Source organism: Exophiala bonariae (assembly GCF_035927105.1).
Source record: "Exophiala bonariae strain CCFEE 5792 chromosome Unknown scaffold_17, whole genome shotgun sequence".
Lineage (NCBI taxonomy): Eukaryota > Fungi > Ascomycota > Eurotiomycetes > Chaetothyriales > Herpotrichiellaceae > Exophiala > Exophiala bonariae.
Window position 1 is genome coordinate 395,769 of NW_027042492.1, and position 15,920 is coordinate 411,688.

General features: G+C 48.2%; 7 protein-coding genes across 7 annotated transcripts; 1 reads left to right on the forward strand and 6 right to left on the reverse strand.

Annotated features, from left to right (window-relative positions):
• Positions 1–81: 81 nt before the first annotated feature.
• Positions 82–1,734, reverse strand: LTR84_003754 (uncharacterized protein; the record flags this gene model as incomplete). Its single annotated transcript, XM_064847338.1, has 1 exon — positions 82–1,734. The coding sequence occupies one exon, from the start codon at positions 1,732–1,734 to the stop codon at positions 82–84; it is 1,653 nt and encodes a 550-aa protein (XP_064705059.1).
• Positions 1,735–2,617: 883 nt separating this feature from the next.
• LTR84_003755 (uncharacterized protein) lies at positions 2,618–3,598 on the reverse strand (the record flags this gene model as incomplete). The annotated part of the gene is made up of 2 exons (XM_064847339.1): positions 2,618–2,991; positions 3,049–3,598. The coding sequence occupies 2 exons, from the start codon at positions 3,596–3,598 to the stop codon at positions 2,618–2,620; spliced, it is 924 nt and encodes a 307-aa protein (XP_064705060.1).
• Positions 3,599–3,984: 386 nt separating this feature from the next.
• LTR84_003756 (uncharacterized protein) lies at positions 3,985–5,598 on the reverse strand (the record flags this gene model as incomplete). Its single annotated transcript, XM_064847340.1, has 1 exon — positions 3,985–5,598. One exon carries the CDS (start codon positions 5,596–5,598, stop codon positions 3,985–3,987), a length of 1,614 nt encoding a protein of 537 aa, XP_064705061.1.
• Positions 5,599–6,108: 510 nt separating this feature from the next.
• On the reverse strand, positions 6,109–8,328 carry LTR84_003757 (uncharacterized protein; the record flags this gene model as incomplete). Its single annotated transcript, XM_064847341.1, has 3 exons — positions 6,109–6,270; positions 6,344–8,161; positions 8,221–8,328. 3 exons carry the CDS (start codon positions 8,326–8,328, stop codon positions 6,109–6,111), a joined length of 2,088 nt encoding a protein of 695 aa, XP_064705062.1.
• An 844-nt stretch (positions 8,329–9,172) lies between these two features.
• Positions 9,173–9,709, reverse strand: LTR84_003758 (uncharacterized protein; the record flags this gene model as incomplete). The annotated part of the gene is made up of 1 exon (XM_064847342.1): positions 9,173–9,709. One exon carries the CDS (start codon positions 9,707–9,709, stop codon positions 9,173–9,175), a length of 537 nt encoding a protein of 178 aa, XP_064705063.1.
• Positions 9,710–10,261: 552 nt separating this feature from the next.
• On the reverse strand, positions 10,262–11,873 carry LTR84_003759 (uncharacterized protein; the record flags this gene model as incomplete). The annotated part of the gene is made up of 4 exons (XM_064847343.1): positions 10,262–10,795; positions 10,846–11,386; positions 11,439–11,802; positions 11,864–11,873. The coding sequence occupies 4 exons, from the start codon at positions 11,871–11,873 to the stop codon at positions 10,262–10,264; spliced, it is 1,449 nt and encodes a 482-aa protein (XP_064705064.1).
• Positions 11,874–13,500: 1,627 nt separating this feature from the next.
• LTR84_003760 (uncharacterized protein) lies at positions 13,501–15,192 on the forward strand (the record flags this gene model as incomplete). Its single annotated transcript, XM_064847344.1, has 5 exons — positions 13,501–13,813; positions 13,871–13,935; positions 14,136–14,649; positions 14,717–14,970; positions 15,022–15,192. The coding sequence occupies 5 exons, from the start codon at positions 13,501–13,503 to the stop codon at positions 15,190–15,192; spliced, it is 1,317 nt and encodes a 438-aa protein (XP_064705065.1).
• Between the last annotated feature and the right edge of the window lie 728 nt (positions 15,193–15,920).

Here is a 15,920-nt window from a genome sequence, read left to right on the forward strand (position 1 = left end):
GTCCACGCGCGGCCAAAACTCTCATAAAATCGTAGCATGCCAAAGAGGATGCTTCAACGATGCCGGTCCACCACACGGGTATCAAACCTGCGTGAACTTCATCAGGCGACTCTCACGCTTCCCTTCCATTCCAGCGCACAGGTCCCTCGTCGGACCGACGCACATATCCCTACCAACATCCAGATTCCGCACATCACAGGTCCAGCCCTTCTTCTTCAACCACTCACCTTCCTCGCCCTCCCACAGCGTTCTGCAGACCTCCTCCGCCGTGATACGCTTCACCCGGAGACGCTTGACGCTGAGGCCGCGGTCGTCTTTCTCCTCATCGTGGGCGCTGATCCAGCATCGCGCCATCAGCGCGCGAGCAATATCCGCCCCGCCGTGCATCCCGGTCATGATGTTTCCGCCAAAATACCACGGGTTCTGTGCGTGGTCGAACGAATGGAAGAGGATCGTCAGTGGGAGAGCGCCCGCCAAGCGCACGAGATGCGTCTCGATGTATGGTTGGAGATCAGATAGTGGAAGTCCGTGTGGTGAGTAGATGATGGAAATAGCTTTCGGACGCGCGGGCGTCACTGGGCTGTGGAGGGTGGGACAGGATGAGACGGATGATAGTGACTTGTGGTGGGTCAGTGTTTTGATTGGGGAGGCATGTAGGTTTTCTGGGCTCGCTGATGTAGCTGTGCTTGGCGATGTTGTTGACGGAAGGAGCGGTGAGAACCCGATAGTTGAGGTCGACTGAGCAAAGACTTCTGGCGAATCTGGTGGGGTTGGTAGCTTGCGAACGAATATTGGTGCTGCATCGAGTTCGAAATGAAATGGAAGGTCCAAGGATGGTAACTGGTCGGGAATAGTCAACTCACGGGGAACAATCTCCCCCTCGCCAGGCTTTGCCTCGGTTCGTAAGATTGGGTGATCGAGCGTAGGTAAAAATTCCGAGGACGCAGTATTGGAAGACCGGGATAATTGTGGTCTATGTGATCTCAAGGCTTGTGATTTCCGCGGGCCGGGGTATAAATCTCGGTCTCCATCAGGATGGGCAAACGACATTGGTCTGCTATTAAGTGGCGACAACGGCGCTGGTGGACTGCTGGGTGGCATGGTCATCGGACTGAGCGGCATGTGAAAATACTTGGTAGTTCTCGGTAGATCGATGGTCGCGATTGAAGCCACAGATTTTGTATGAGTTGGTGGTTGATATGTGATACAAAAAGCATTGTGTAGGCCGGTCACATAATTCCTCGCCGGGATGAAGGAGATACACACTTCTCCTGGAAATCCAGTTGCTGATAATGGAGGGATTCGGAGCCGTAATGAACGTCCAAACTTGACCTTAGCATCGTATTTAGACAATCCCACAACCCTGTTAGGGTCAAAATGGTGCCAACTCTTGATCGCTTTTGCTGCCCCAGGTTCGGCTGCAATGATAGTCTTTCCCTCAGGTCGTAGTTGCAGTAAAGTCTCCTTGTGACAATGGTCTGGTTTATTTTGTGACACAACTACCACATCTGGTTCTTCAATATCCGAGAGGTGAGAAATGGCACTCGGCGTCCTCAGTGTGGTTTTCGCAAACCATGGGGCCGTCACGACTGAAGAGCCAGAAAGCCACGGATCTATAAGTAGGGAAAAGGCTCCATTTGCGGAAAGCAAATCTGAAGGTAGGGGCTGAGGCTCTGGGGAGAAGATCAAGAGAAACGTCGAGTCGCCGTTGAGCTGGCGAACAGTAACGGACATTGAGGGAGATTGATTCCAAACGTGGGGCGTGTCAGAGGCTTCGATCAGACAATATGGTCCACTCGTAGTAGTCTCAACCCGAGCTCATTTTTGCGTGGAATGTTATACATATGGAAGTCGCAGACCAGTTGTACAAGTCCAGGTGGTTATTCTTCAGGGAATGCGATAAGCTGAACAGGATGAAGATCCAGATCAACTGGCAAGCAGCCGATATTTGGTTCTGCTGGAGTACCACCTAAATCGACTTTAATTGGCAGTCCAATGCGGGTTGGGAGTTATCCGGGGGCATCTTTACGCAACACAAGATGTAAAGCGTCAGGAACAACCGAAATTTGATGATGCAAGCCCCAAGACAGGGCTATTCTTGCCCGCGGGCCCGTGTTAGGCTGACGCCACCACGATGCGGTGGAGATCAGCTGAACTTTGAGCTTCGGGTGTTCGACAGGACTTGACTGCCGTGGTGGTTGGTGTGCGAGTCTGCCCAGAGTTTCGCGAAACGCTTTTGGAAACGATTTCAGGTATCAGCTTCTCTGAATGTTCAAGAAGCCCTTGTACACCGAGTCACATCCTCCGCAGAATTAGCCTAGTACTAATGCAAGGTCTACAATATCTACATCCATCCGTATTGCAAAGTTCAACCATATGGTTATCAAGAACAACCACTTGGTATGCACCGAACCAACAAATATGAAGTTCAGGACATCCCTGCTTAGCAAGTTCGGAACCCCGCGTAAACCTGACAGCACCAGATAAGCGTAGAATTGGAGATTTGACTATTCGTTATTGGCGATTGAGCCCTGTAGGACGATGAGAACACAGAATGCACCTCCAAGATAGCTTGACTCGGGTCCACCAACGTAGGTATTATGACACTCCATCTTTATTACAGTTTGTTTGGGAATAAAGGGGCATCCCTACCTCCCCGGAACAATCTCAACATCTCATCGCCCATCCAAAGCTTCCTCGTCTTAGCAATACCCAATTCGAGGTCTGCGACACGACCCGCTTGGATGAGTAGTCCCTTTCCATTGGCTTTGATGCCTTCACTCATAAGATAAACCACTGCATCCGCGATCTCCGCAGGGTCATTAATCGGAACACCTTGCCCTCTCATTCTGACAGCCCAGTCCTTCAACGACTCTCCTTCATTACGGCCAGATATGATATCCGTCAAGGTAATCCCAGGAGCGACAACCGAAACCGCAATGTCGAGCTTGGCGGTGTCATTCTTGAGCGCTCGCATCAGGCCTACGATACCTAAATTACAAATCAGCATTTAGAAGAGACATTCGCCAGTCTTCAAATGACACTTACCATGTTTTGCTGCGCTGTATTGTGGTGCTCCAGCACTAGCGAGATATCCGGCCAAACTCGCAGTCATAACAATACTCCCGCCTGGCTTTTTGCCCGACTTCTTATTGCGAAGGTAATAGATCGCCAGCCTCGCAGTGTCGTTTGCTGCGTTCATATCTATATCGTACACCCTCTTGTCGGGCTCCTTGAGCAGGCCGTCCGCGTCCAACTCATCCTTGAAAAACTGGTCTTTGTACTCGGCAATTCCAGCATTTACAAAAACCCCGTCAATAGCCCCGAACTTCTTGACTGCGGCTTCAAATGCACTTCTTTGGGATTTCCATTGCGTGATATCGGCCTGTTGGTATAAAAATCGTGATGAAGATATCAACGATGCCGGTGCTGAAGCATGAGGTTGTGCTCTGTCGACAATCACAACATTGTTGCCGAGGTTATGCAGCAGAATTGCTGTTTGGAGACCAATTCCTGAGGCACCTCCAGTAATGAGAATCGTGCTGTCTCTGGGTCCGGGTAACTTGTCCCGTGCGACAGTAAATGCTTCGTTGGCCATGTTTGCGGGTTGATGTTAATGATGCACTCTGGGTTACAGAGTGAATTACAAATAGATCAGCACAAGCATCCTGTTCAACCTTTCTTTGGCTTACACCCATGGTGCCAGGAGCCTCGGACTCTTAGGCTTCCCCGCACCCAACTCCATGCGGACTACGAGTCAGCCAGGGCTCCCAACTAATCCTGTATCAGAAACTACCCGAAGTCCTCGGATCGGCACAAACCCGGTTGTGGCCGCCCTACCAAGGCACGGCCCTAGCATTGAGGTTTGACTGAAAGGAATGAGAAGACAAGAACCAGGGCGAGTAATCAAAGCTTTATTTGACCAGTTTCTCATTCTCAATTCATCACCCTCTAACGTATTGACGTCATATTCCACAGGCTTGACTAAGCACATGAGAAGCTACTCGCCAAAGCTACTGGTCCTTCATTGTAGATCAGCTTCTTGGGGTATCGACATAAGTTTCGTGACACTTTCACATTTTCTGGTGATATGGTCATCGCGGGTAGCGTTTCAGGTGCCGTTCCATTCTCCACCCAGCCTCGCAAGGCGATGAGTGGATCTACAGGAAGCGGTCCATGGCCACCAGAACAGTGTCCAGCACCAGGAGCAAAAAACAAGCGCTGGAATTCGTCCACAGCCTCGGCGCCTCCAAATTGTTTCTCCAGATTTTCGCGGAATCGTAGCATTCCGTTCGGGGGTATGTACTCATCGGCGAGGCCCATCCATGTCAGTAGTTTACCTCCAGCGTCTTTGAATGCTGTGAGGTTGAGGTGCTGGTTACCCCATAACTCACCAAGTTGGGAAGTTGAGATATCAAATGCTTTTTCATAGTCTGCAGTGCTCATTTTTGTCGTCTCGTAGTCTGGATGTTTGAAGACAAAATACTTCAACCAGCTCTTTGCGACGATGAAAGGACTCGGTATCCAGTTGCCGTCTTCATCCTCAATGGTATTCGCGACAGCAAAGAATGCTGCACCAGGCGCTAAACCGTACCAAAGTGGTTTACCGTTCGAGGTTCGAGGTCCTTGAAGAATCTCCCTGACCACAGTTGCGTGCTCAGTCGTGATCGTTAGTTCCTTCAACCCTTCACAAGGCACATCCATTTCCATCAAGATTCCAATGTCAAGCGTCGCACAGGCACTATTGCATGACACTGTATGCCCAACAAGAGTATCTGGATCAAATGGACAACTCTCGAGAAGGTCGTGGTCCGATATCAACCCATCAGTCACACCATCCAATGGATCACATTTGGCGATGATGGCTCTTTGATATTCTTCTAGCACACAGAAGGGAGGAACAGTGTTGTTTTGCATAACAACTGGCGGCCAGAAGTCTGCAACCACCAGTTCAGGAATGTAAATAGCTGGTGCTATTGCGAGGATGCCATCGAAATCTTCAGGATACTGGGCTGCTGCTGCATAACCCTGGCGGCCTCCCTGAGAACAACCATGCCAGTAAGAGTAGGAGGGTTCCACGCCGTAGAATTGCTGGCTTAGGTCCTTTGAAAGCAGAACCATGTCGTGGATGGAACGCCAGGCCAGATTGAGCTGCAAGTCATCGTTACTCGTTCCATCTTCATTCAGAGCCCACTTTCCACTTTGTGGATCGACTGTATTGTTCAACGTAAGGCCACCGTCGGTGGAAGATGTAAGATACCCTTCACTCAAGGGACCAGCCAACATCAGTCCGCCATAGCCTGCAGCCAGGCCACCGCCTCCCATGGCTTGATATCTGCCGTTCCAATCGGACGTAGGAAGCCAGACGTCAACAAACACCGTGTCACTTGCACCAGGATGTGTTAAAACCACTGATACATTGCAAAAATTGAGATAAAACGGTTCAATCGCGGTGGAAAGGGGATCCGCCCGAGAGCTGATACTCTCCACTTCGACCGCACTCAGGCTTAGAATCTCTGCTCCAGCTATCACTGGCGCCACCAGAGATGCACATGGGGTGTGACCGCCCAAGATATCTTGGGATGCTCCGAGGTCCATATCAAGGTCTTACCTGGAAGATTCGGCCGCGACGGAAGACCGTCAAGCGATGATGAAAGATCCTGAGCAGTATCAAGAAGTGCCGCCGCTGTTAAGGTAGACCCTTCAGTGGGAGACTCTCGCGGTGGCAAATGTGAGATTTCCGCCGTGTTTTGGACTTATCTCGAAGTCAAGTTTTGGGAAAGCACCTCGGCACTAATTTTGGGTCAAGAAAGACTGGCTTGGCGAACTACCCATTTAGGGAGTAGTTTGCTCCTTAGCGGCTTACTATCAATCAACGACGACGACATTCAATTACTTCCATACTTCCTATCTGGCGTTCCCGTCAATATATAATACAGAAACATGTACTCATTCAACCGAGCCCCTTAGTGCCAATTCACATCAATCATAAGTGCTCTTGCTGATTCTTTATCGTTTAGGCTATTAGGTAGAGGATTCCCATGCACTGCAAAGGAATATTATTTCTCAGCGCATTCGCTACCAACATCCTCAATCTGCAGGGTCCCATCAAAGCCTAGGTTTCTCAGATGAAACCAAATTCTCATCCTTTGCGAACCGATAATAGTACTGAAGGCATTCGGGATTTGCAATCGTTTCTGATGGGTTGATGACTTTTCCGGACACAATCTGCTTCACAGGGAGCTCGACTTTCTTCGCATTGATGGTAACCTAACACAAATTAGTAAAATTCCACCTCTGCTAGAATGATCTTTCAACTAGAACGGTTGGATGCAAGACTTACTGGTATGGCTGGTGTTTCAAACACATACTTTGGAACATGGCGTGGTGAATGCTCTTTTCGAATCGCAAACTTGATTTGCTGAATCAGTTTTGGCGTTAACTTCTTCCCTGGTCTTAGCAAGAGAAATAATATGACACTTTCATCATCGTCCTGAGGTCGGCGTTGCCCAACACAGATGCTGTCCGCGACAATTTCCGAAAAGTCGGACTCGATCACGCTGTAGATGTCTGAGCTGCCGAATCTTACTCCACTGGGATTAAGTACTCCATCCGCTCTGCCTAGGAAAATCACTTGTTTTGTTTGTGGATGAATCAGAATGAAGTCCCCATGGGTCCAGATACCCTCATACTTATCAAAGTAACTGCTGTGGTATCCCTTCCGGCTGATGTCGCCCCAGAATTTCACTGGCATGGTTGGAAAGGCTTCTGTGCAGACAAGTTCCCCAGGAATTCCATCTGGAACGGCAACTCCCTTGCCACGTTCGATCGCCGGATCGAATACCGAAACTGCCATGCCGAGAGCAATGCATTGTGCTCCTCCAATGTGCACAGGGAGAAGGGGGTTACCGGTGCCAAATGCTGCGGCAATGTCTGTTCCACCTGAAATGTTGCACAGTTGTACAGAAGGTGAGAAACCAGAATCGTAAAACCACTCGAATAGTGATTCTGACAATACCATACCTGTACTCGTGACCACTATTAGGTTGCTAAGATCTGTCACATGCTGAGGATTTATCGACTTTGATCTCAAGGTGTGGAGGTACCGAGGTGATATCCCCCAATGCGTCACTTTCTGTTCACCAACCAGACGAATGAAATTTTTGTCATCCACCGCAAATGGGCTGCCATCGTACATCACCAGCCTTGCACCCACCAGCATGAGCTGTACAGAACTCATGTACATCATCCAGCCTGTCGTGGTGAACTGCAGTTGTGTTGACGTTTGATCGACTCGTCGATGAAGCACGGATTCCTTATGTCCGCTGAGCACAACACCACCAGCAGAGTGTACAATACATTTAGGCAGGCCGGTGGTCCCAGACGAATACACAATGATCATTGGATCGCCAAAGTCAAGCTGTTCGAACAAAAGCTTCGTCGACCCTGCCATTGAGATAAAAGACTCCCATGTTTGGCAATCTGAGATCTCTGATATATCCGCGGGCTTATTGAGAAAGCGTGGCTGTGATATTACACCCTTGAAAGTACGGACCTTCTTCAGGTGGTTAATGACCTCTTTCATCTTGGGCCTCAAGTCGATCTTTTTCCGGTCGTAGACTGCATAATCATCCATGAAGACATACTTGGGCTCTATCTGCGCGAGACGCTCCAAAATGCCCTTTGAGCCAAGATCTGTACTCGAGCTCGAGAAAATGGCGCCGATTGTGGTGGTGGCGAGGAACACGGTCAGGGTGTCGAGGCAATTGCTCGCAACAATAGCAATCCTGTCACCTTTGCGAACGCCGTGTGCGCGAAGAGCTTGAGAAAGTCGGCCCGTTCGCTCTCGAAGTTCTTTCCAGCTAACTTGCCTAATAGGTTCAACGAAGGACCCTTCCCTAACCTCGGTACAGGCAATCTTGTGGTCTTCTTTACCTGGGCTAGTGATACCACGACCTTTGCCATCGCCCACAAACAGAACGTTCTCGGCGAAGTTCAATTTGATCCCATCAAACCATTTAGGTACCTGATCGATTCGAGCGTTTTCGTCCACGACAGGATTAGGGAGCGTGCCGGAGTACACTAGTGGGAAATAATTGAAAGTGAAATGCCAAAACTCGGAGCGGTTCTTGCAAGACCACTTGTAGAGAATATGATAGTCCTATGAATTTCGATCAGATTCAAGAGATAATCAGTGTCTGATTGGAGAGCTTGACAAACCGAAAATGACCGTCCAGTCGCGAGCTCAGCCTTCTTCATGAATTTGTACATTTCTGTTTCTTGGGGGCGGGGATGTTCCCAAAGCTTCCGAGGAATTTCCATCTCCATATTGACAATTTCAAAGGCTGTCGGCAGAATCTGAAGGGTACAATTGTGGTTTCTCGCGACGAGAGACTGATTAATAGAAGTCTCTTTGTCGAGACTATGAATATGTACTTCCCAAACCGGTTTGTGCCGAGGACATCGATGCTCGGTTTCCAACAATATCTTTGGTCGTTATTCAAGTACACTGTTAAACGGAGTCTGAATATGCCTTAAGCACGACGGCTCAGCTTTAGAATCCGCGATGCAGTGGCTTCTTTTCGAAGAACATTGTCATGTGGGTAATATTAGTGAGTGAGCGAAGGACATCGGGGCGAAATGAGCGACGGCCCGAACACTAGGAATGTACTGCAACGAAAATTAGTCGAACTCTAACTTAGCCCTGTATAATGGTAATCCTTGTAGCACACAACGATTTGCCCAGATCGAAATCACAGACTTGTCAATGGAGGAAATGATCAGTTCTTACGAGCATTGAATGAGACTCGGGCATCTTCGACTGTCACCATGGATTTGAGTAAGCTGCGCCAGTCAAGATCTACAGGGCATGGTCACGAAGTACAGAGGCATGTGGCATACGAGGTGTGAAGTGATTAGAGTGATTGAGTCCTCCTTAGATCTTATTGGAGGTTGGAAGCCCGCTCCATGCACCTGAGCTATGTCTGTCAGGACACCTAAAGAACACGAGCGGTGTCAGGGGGATTGTGACTGGAAGAAAACGCCAAGGACATTACAGCCACTGAAGTAACAGTTGATCTCTATTGCCGTTGATTATTTTGATACTTCGTATGGACATGTTCGTGGGTTTCTGCTGTACATATCTCACACCTCAACCATTTACACAGTATGTCTAAAGACGACTTCCGATCTCCTTGACGTGTTCATAACCAGTCTCTCCTCTGAATACATTCCCAGCAACCTCCAAGGGCAGTGCATCAATCAGTATAAAGAGCATTCTGTTCCAAGTCTTGGTGTTGTTCCTCCACTGGTGCATAGTACCGCGTTGAATGACCACGTCACCCCGTTGTAATGTAATTCTTTCCCCTGAATCCATAAGCATTTCCATCTCGCCTTCAATGACGACACCGTAGTCAAGACTCTGCGTGCGGTGCATTGCTGAATGAGAACCGGGTGAGCGATCTACCATCCTGAGGACTGTCCCATTCGGTAGTGATAGCGATAGTACAGTTTTCTCTTTAACGAGAGCATCGTCGTTCTTAATGTCAATGGGAAATGTACTAGTGGTCCACATAGCGTTGTATCGTACTATGTCGTTGTCAATCTTGGCCCATGTACCCTCATCCACATGGTGAATTATTCCTTTTCCTTGTGCATTGTGGCCGGTGATGACCCTCTTAGGCACTCTGTTGGTGTTTTCGGTCGCCATATTTGGAGGGAAGTCCTTGTGAAGAAATCCTTCGAATTTAATCTTTAATATCGTATTTGAAGTTGGAAGACTCGCTAGTCACTTTACTGATCTGTGCCATAGATATGAGACAACCGAGCAGCCAATGCTGTACTTATGATCTCAATCACTCAGTGGCGTATCGTAGACGTGTACTATGTGAGTGGATCGAGCACACTAACTATGTTCTACCCGACGGAGTGTGCTCTGGTGGTTTTGCACCGAATATGCGGAATACAGCTTCGGTCCGGCCGCCCTTTTGTCGAAAGCAGATCTGATCAACCGACGCAAAGAAGCGATGGTCAAATGAGTACAAGCACGCCCCGAAGCTAGCCTTGTACGAGCCGTACATGGACTTTGTTGAGGCTCTGATTGCCAGTCTGATTCACCCAGTGCCACTGTGCATACGTCAATGCTTCTTAGCTCCTGGGGCATCTTGAAACCAATTATCATGTGTCTGGAAACTAGTCTATCGAGCCTTTTCCCACATAAGCAGCATCTTATTCTTTTTCCAAGCACGACTTTCGATCAAGATCAAATATTACAGTCAAGATCAAAGACCTCATCGTACGACGAAAATGGTTGGAGAAAGCCATTTGGGTTCATTTGCAACCAGTCATACGGAACTCCTTGATCCATTTGGAAGAGTGATCCTTTGATCCAGTCGCCAGTCGCTGAGTTATGCAAGATGGGAACATTGTTAGCTTCCTCATCGAAACCCATCGCGATCGGTGCCTGCTCGGAAGGCATCCCTTGAACGAAAGAGCTTTGTTGAGGAGCTGTACTGAGACTAAGCAGTTGCGTTAGTTCATTTGGGTATGGTTCCTTCTCTAGAGCTTGCACAATATCGAATCTCGGTTTGGCATTTTGTTTAAGATGCCTGAGGGAATACTGGAGGACAGAATCGGCTAATGGTTCCGAAAGTGCACCAGTATCGCGCGCTTCATGGGCAATATGATCGAGGTCCGTTTGTTCTGTGCGATAGTTCCCCAAACTCGTTCCCGGTTCACCAGGAGGAGTACGGTATCGAGAGACCTGTGCCTCATACAACAAATTGATTCGAACCCACTGCTAGCGTCAGTAAAACACCAACCTTCAGTCTGGGGAGCAGTACTGACAAGCCTTTCTAGATTCGTCCAGTACACTTTCACTGCGGACAATACTTTGAGACTTGTGATTAAGTTGGTTTTAGCAAGCGTGGCCAGGGCGAGGTCTCTAGAAGACAAAAGTGTGATGTGTACTGACGCCGAAACATACATACAGTATCCAACGAACGAAGGAATTTGACTTGGAGGCCATTCTAGGGCAAGTAAGTTGGTGCCGATTTCAGATATCTTCTGAGCGCTGTTAAGAGCGATCCTAGCACTAAGGCTTGTGGCTTCTGTGGGTATTGCTCCAGGTAGTCGAAGGCCACCAAATTTTGGAACCAGAGATGAGTGAAGAACAAGGCGACATTGGTGATACAGAACATGAAAGAAGACGTAGACCGGTTGTTGGTTTACCACAAGTTGTTCGTAAAGATTTCGTTTCGAATACTTGAGAGTTTCATGAAGTTGCGTTGACCAGTTTGACAGTTGGCCCTCTATTTCGAACATTCGTGCTATCCATTCTGTGGCATTGGCTCGTTGAATCGAACGAATGTGAGTGCGTATATCAGCCCTAGAAATCCTTAGTTACGATGCTTAGTGTCAACAATGGCTGCATGTCCTACCAGCTCAACATAAGAGTCATTAGCTCCGCCATGATACTTGGAGCGGCCGTATCCTGTACGATTTGCGCATTTTTTCGTGATTCATACAATTCCGTCAAGGTTCTCAATGGTTGCTCAGCACCTGTGTGGAAGGCAATTTCTCCAATAGGAAGTGGGAGGTTCATCACACGCTCGCTTTGAGGTAAGCCGGTCGCAGAATGATCTGCATTGATGCACTGGGTGAACCAAACCGCCCAGAAGCATCTTCTGAACAACTCTGAGGTTTGAGGCCCGAGATTAATCTGGGAGCCTAAAGCTGGCTGATCACCGCCGGTAAAGTCTTTATGATCAATTCCGAGAGTACAAGCTGCTTTGTAGGCAATACCTTGGTAGATGATGGCTTAGCACATGGATTATCGTGGATCTGATATGGTAATCGTTTTTACCTGAGAACATTGTGTTTCGCTGAGACTCTCCAGCGGAAAACCAGTACAAGGTTAGAACCTCACAAGTTTGCACTTTGTCAAAGGAGGGCTGGTCGATCTCTTGTAATACTAATTTACCAGCCTGAAGAGCCCAATTCCTTCCAAGGGTCTTGAGGTCTCCTAGATGTCGCAGGATTTGTCGATGTTGTTCCACGAGAGGCGAGGGAACCGACAGGAATCTGCGGAGCTGTTAGCGACCGTTGTTGGCCACAACCAAGCGTAAGCGCATACATTGTTGCTGTTGCATATATTGATAAGACTACATGATGAGGCAATTGTTTCTTTTGAAAAGCGTCACAGAAGGACGGTCGATGAAAGATCAAGGTCGAATTGAACATGCACGTGAAATACGTATTTTGGAGCAGCTCATGGGCCGCATCAGACAGCCGAATTCCAAATGGATCATAGCTTTCATTGCAAGTGTTGTCTGCAGTCGCCCTGGAGAGCTGTGGCGAGCTTCCTGTGCAAGAGCTCTCGTGCCCATCAGATGTGGGTGTCTCGATGTTCTTCTCACTTAGCTTGCGTTTCCGAGGATTGGCACGAAATGCCGCCAGTGTTTTTCGATCAGGTGGGGGTGGATAGTCGCAAACACCGTTGAGCCTCAAACATCTTGCACAGATGGGGAGCTCTCGCGAACATCTCAACTGAGTTAGTTAGAGCTACGTTCAGACGCATTCTCGTGGCTGTGGTTGAGAATCCGCTCACCTTCTGTTGCCGACACCGGCGACATGCAGTCTGTCCGACCTCGGCCATTTTTGAGTATCTCTAGAATCGAAAATCACGCTCAAGTCGACGATATCAATGCTTGCACATTAACTTCATGATCCGAATCTGATTGAGCCTCGCTTCGGTAATGTAATTGGGACTTGAAGTTGCCCAGGGTATTCGACCGATTTGGTGCTTCAAGTTTCAACCAGAGCAGTCTGAGTTAACGGCTGATGCTTTCGAGAGTCACTTCAGGCGCTGGCTGGTGATGCTACTGGGGTTTAGCATTGGCCACCTACGTAACACCTACCTAGGGAGACACCTAATTAACCTGCGCATGGAGTACCGAGTACTCCGCACTGAGTTGCTTTCTGCTACGAGCTTGGGCTGCGGGGTTGCAGAGTCCCCTTCGTCCCTGGCTCGATAATGAGCTTGGTGGGGAGAATGGCTTCCTGTGTCCTCAAACGGGCTGTGAACAGTTCGGGCCGTTCACAATTCGGGTTCGGCATCATCTCCCTCTGCATCCAAACTTTCTTCCAATATGTTATTGGGAAATCTTTGACCAGCTGTGCAGATTGTTATCCAAAAGCGCTCGCTCAACAGTGTTCTAGACTGACGACTGCTTCCGCAAAAGCAAACTAGCCCCTTACATCCAAGCCTCATCAACTGTGATTTGACAACTCCACAAAGGCCAAGTCACAGTACCAGAAGTAGGGGATTTAGCACTTGCTGAAGAGCTATTCTTGCTCCTAGGAGTCGATTTGCGAAGTTGACGGCTATACCTCCTCCCGAAGGTTGGAAGTTATATATTCTGATCAAATCCGTCAATCCGTTCTTCTTCTGTGACCACCTCTTTCATCATTTGAGAACAAAGTTAGAACTTACCCTTCAACATGTCTGTCAACAACGAGAAGATGATTGAGGAAACTCACAAGGAAACACACATTGAAGAGATTAAGCCTCGAGTTGATTACTCCGGCTCTCACGCAAAGACAGATGCTGCTGAAATCAAGCTTGTTCGTAAGCTTGACATCTGGATCCTGCCCATTCTTTGGCTTATGTATTGGCTGAATTTTCTTGATCGCAATGCTATCACTATTGCAAGGCTTGATGGTCTTGAAAAGGAGTTGAAAATCACTGGAGTTCAGTATCAGACTTGTATTTCGCTCTTGTTTGTTGGATATATCCTAGGTCAAGTTCCCGCAAGTAAGTGCACTCCATGCCTGTGGTGGGGATCCCAAGAACAAGTCTAACAACGTCTAGACATGCTCATAACCAGACTCCGGCCTTCATTGTTCATGTGTTTCTGGATGGGGGCCTGGGCCGTGGTGAGCACGCTGACCGCGATTACCCATAATTTCACAGGACTACTCCTGTGTCGATTCTTTCTCGGTGTGACCGAGGCTCCATTTTGGCCTGGGTGTCTATATTTGCTCAATGTTCGTTTTCTCTTCTTACTTTAGTGAAAACTCCTGTATACTTGTCTTTGTTCTTTTCACGAGTCGGAACTAATGCTTAGCTGTCCTAGATATTCTACACCAGAAAAGAAGTGGCAACACGAGTTGCTATCCTTTTCTCTGCGAACATTTGCGGAACAGCCTTCGCCGGACTTATTGCTATTGGCATTTTCAAAATGAGCGGCATAGCCGACCTGAGCGGTTGGAGATGGATGTTCATTCTACAAGGCCTCGTTACCTTTGTTGTGGCCATTCTGGGTTGCTTCATTCTTCCTGATGAACCTCACAACACCCGCTGGCTTTCGGAAGATGAACGAAAACTCGCCCATGACAGAGTTGCTAGAGAGACTGTGGAAAGGTATGATGGAACGACGACTTGGGCTGGCCTTGTGGATTGCTGCAAGGACAAAAAGTTGTGGCTTTTCCTCGCTTACGGCCACGTGACTTTCGCGGCATCAAATTTCAAAAACTTCTTTCCCACCATTGTTGCAACCTTGGGGTACAACCGTACCATCACTCTAGCACTGACCTGCCCTCCGTACTTGCTGGCTGCTGTTGCATCTGTAGCGTGGTCCTGGAATTCTGGTAAGCATTGCGTGATTCCTCCCCTTTTTCTTGTACTGTTTTTTTTTGACGTGCTGAATTGTTGTAGGGCGTATGAATGAGAGATGCTGGCATATTACCATTGCTAAGCTTATCGGTGTTGTCGGTTTCGTCATGGCTGCGGCGACCTTGAACACTGCTGCACGTTATGTTGCCATCTGCCTCTTCTGCTGTGGTCTTTACATGCAAGCCGGAATTGGTCCTGGCTGGGTTGGAGCCACCTTTGGACAAACAAAGGAAAAAAGAGCTGTTGCCCTTGCAATGTCAAATACGGTCAACACAATCGCCCCGATATACACCTCCGTCAGTCTTTCAATATCTGTGTTGGTGGTCTTCATTCTGACTTTTCTTCAGTATCTGTGGATCCCATCCGACGCACCTCGCTACGATATTCCCATGGCAGCTAGTGCTGCCTTCTCCGTGTTGGCAATTGCAATGACATGGGCTATACGATATGCTCTTGTAAGGGAAAATCGGAAAATCAAACAATCGAATTCTGAAGCGACCATATTTCATGTGTATTAAGGGGCGGGTTAGCTCTACTGTTCAAAGGGCCATTACACGTGGACTCACTACTCACGAGATGTCAAGTGATTATGAATGCAAGTAACAGGCTATTTGTAACTGAGTCGACTGCTGCAATATAGAGTCTCAGTTAATCGACGTATAGCGATACAATGCCTATATTCTTTTCTGATTGCCCTCAAAAATACTTGATATAGATGTCACGCCTAGTGATATGGGATATGATTGAAAGCAGAGTACCTGTTGGGCCTGCTTTACATGGCTTCGTTCTCTCTAAGATTCTAGCAATATATTACTTCCAATCACTGGCTGGGGCACATGGCGCTTCAAAACATTGATTGTACTTATGAATTATGTTTGCAATCATTTGTACACCCGGGAGCCGTTTAGAAATTAGGTTCTGGTGCTCAATTATCCATGGTACACACCAAGAGAAGAACTTACCCTGCTGAGTGTCTTGATGCCCCAGTTGACACAGGCCCGAATGCGGGGTCCCCGGACCTTCAAAATCGTATGGCTCCACCCCGTCGGCCCGAACAATCAAACTGATCAGTTGGCCGATTCGGGTTGACTGCTGCCCTCAACCTCGGGACTATCAAATTGATCACCAGATTATGCATTGGCTAGGCCTTGCAATTGTCACCAGTTTCATGAACTTAAATGAGCCACGGAAGGCCAGGAAAGCAAGACAAGTGGAAGCTGAATCAGTAATACTTCAAACAATCCAT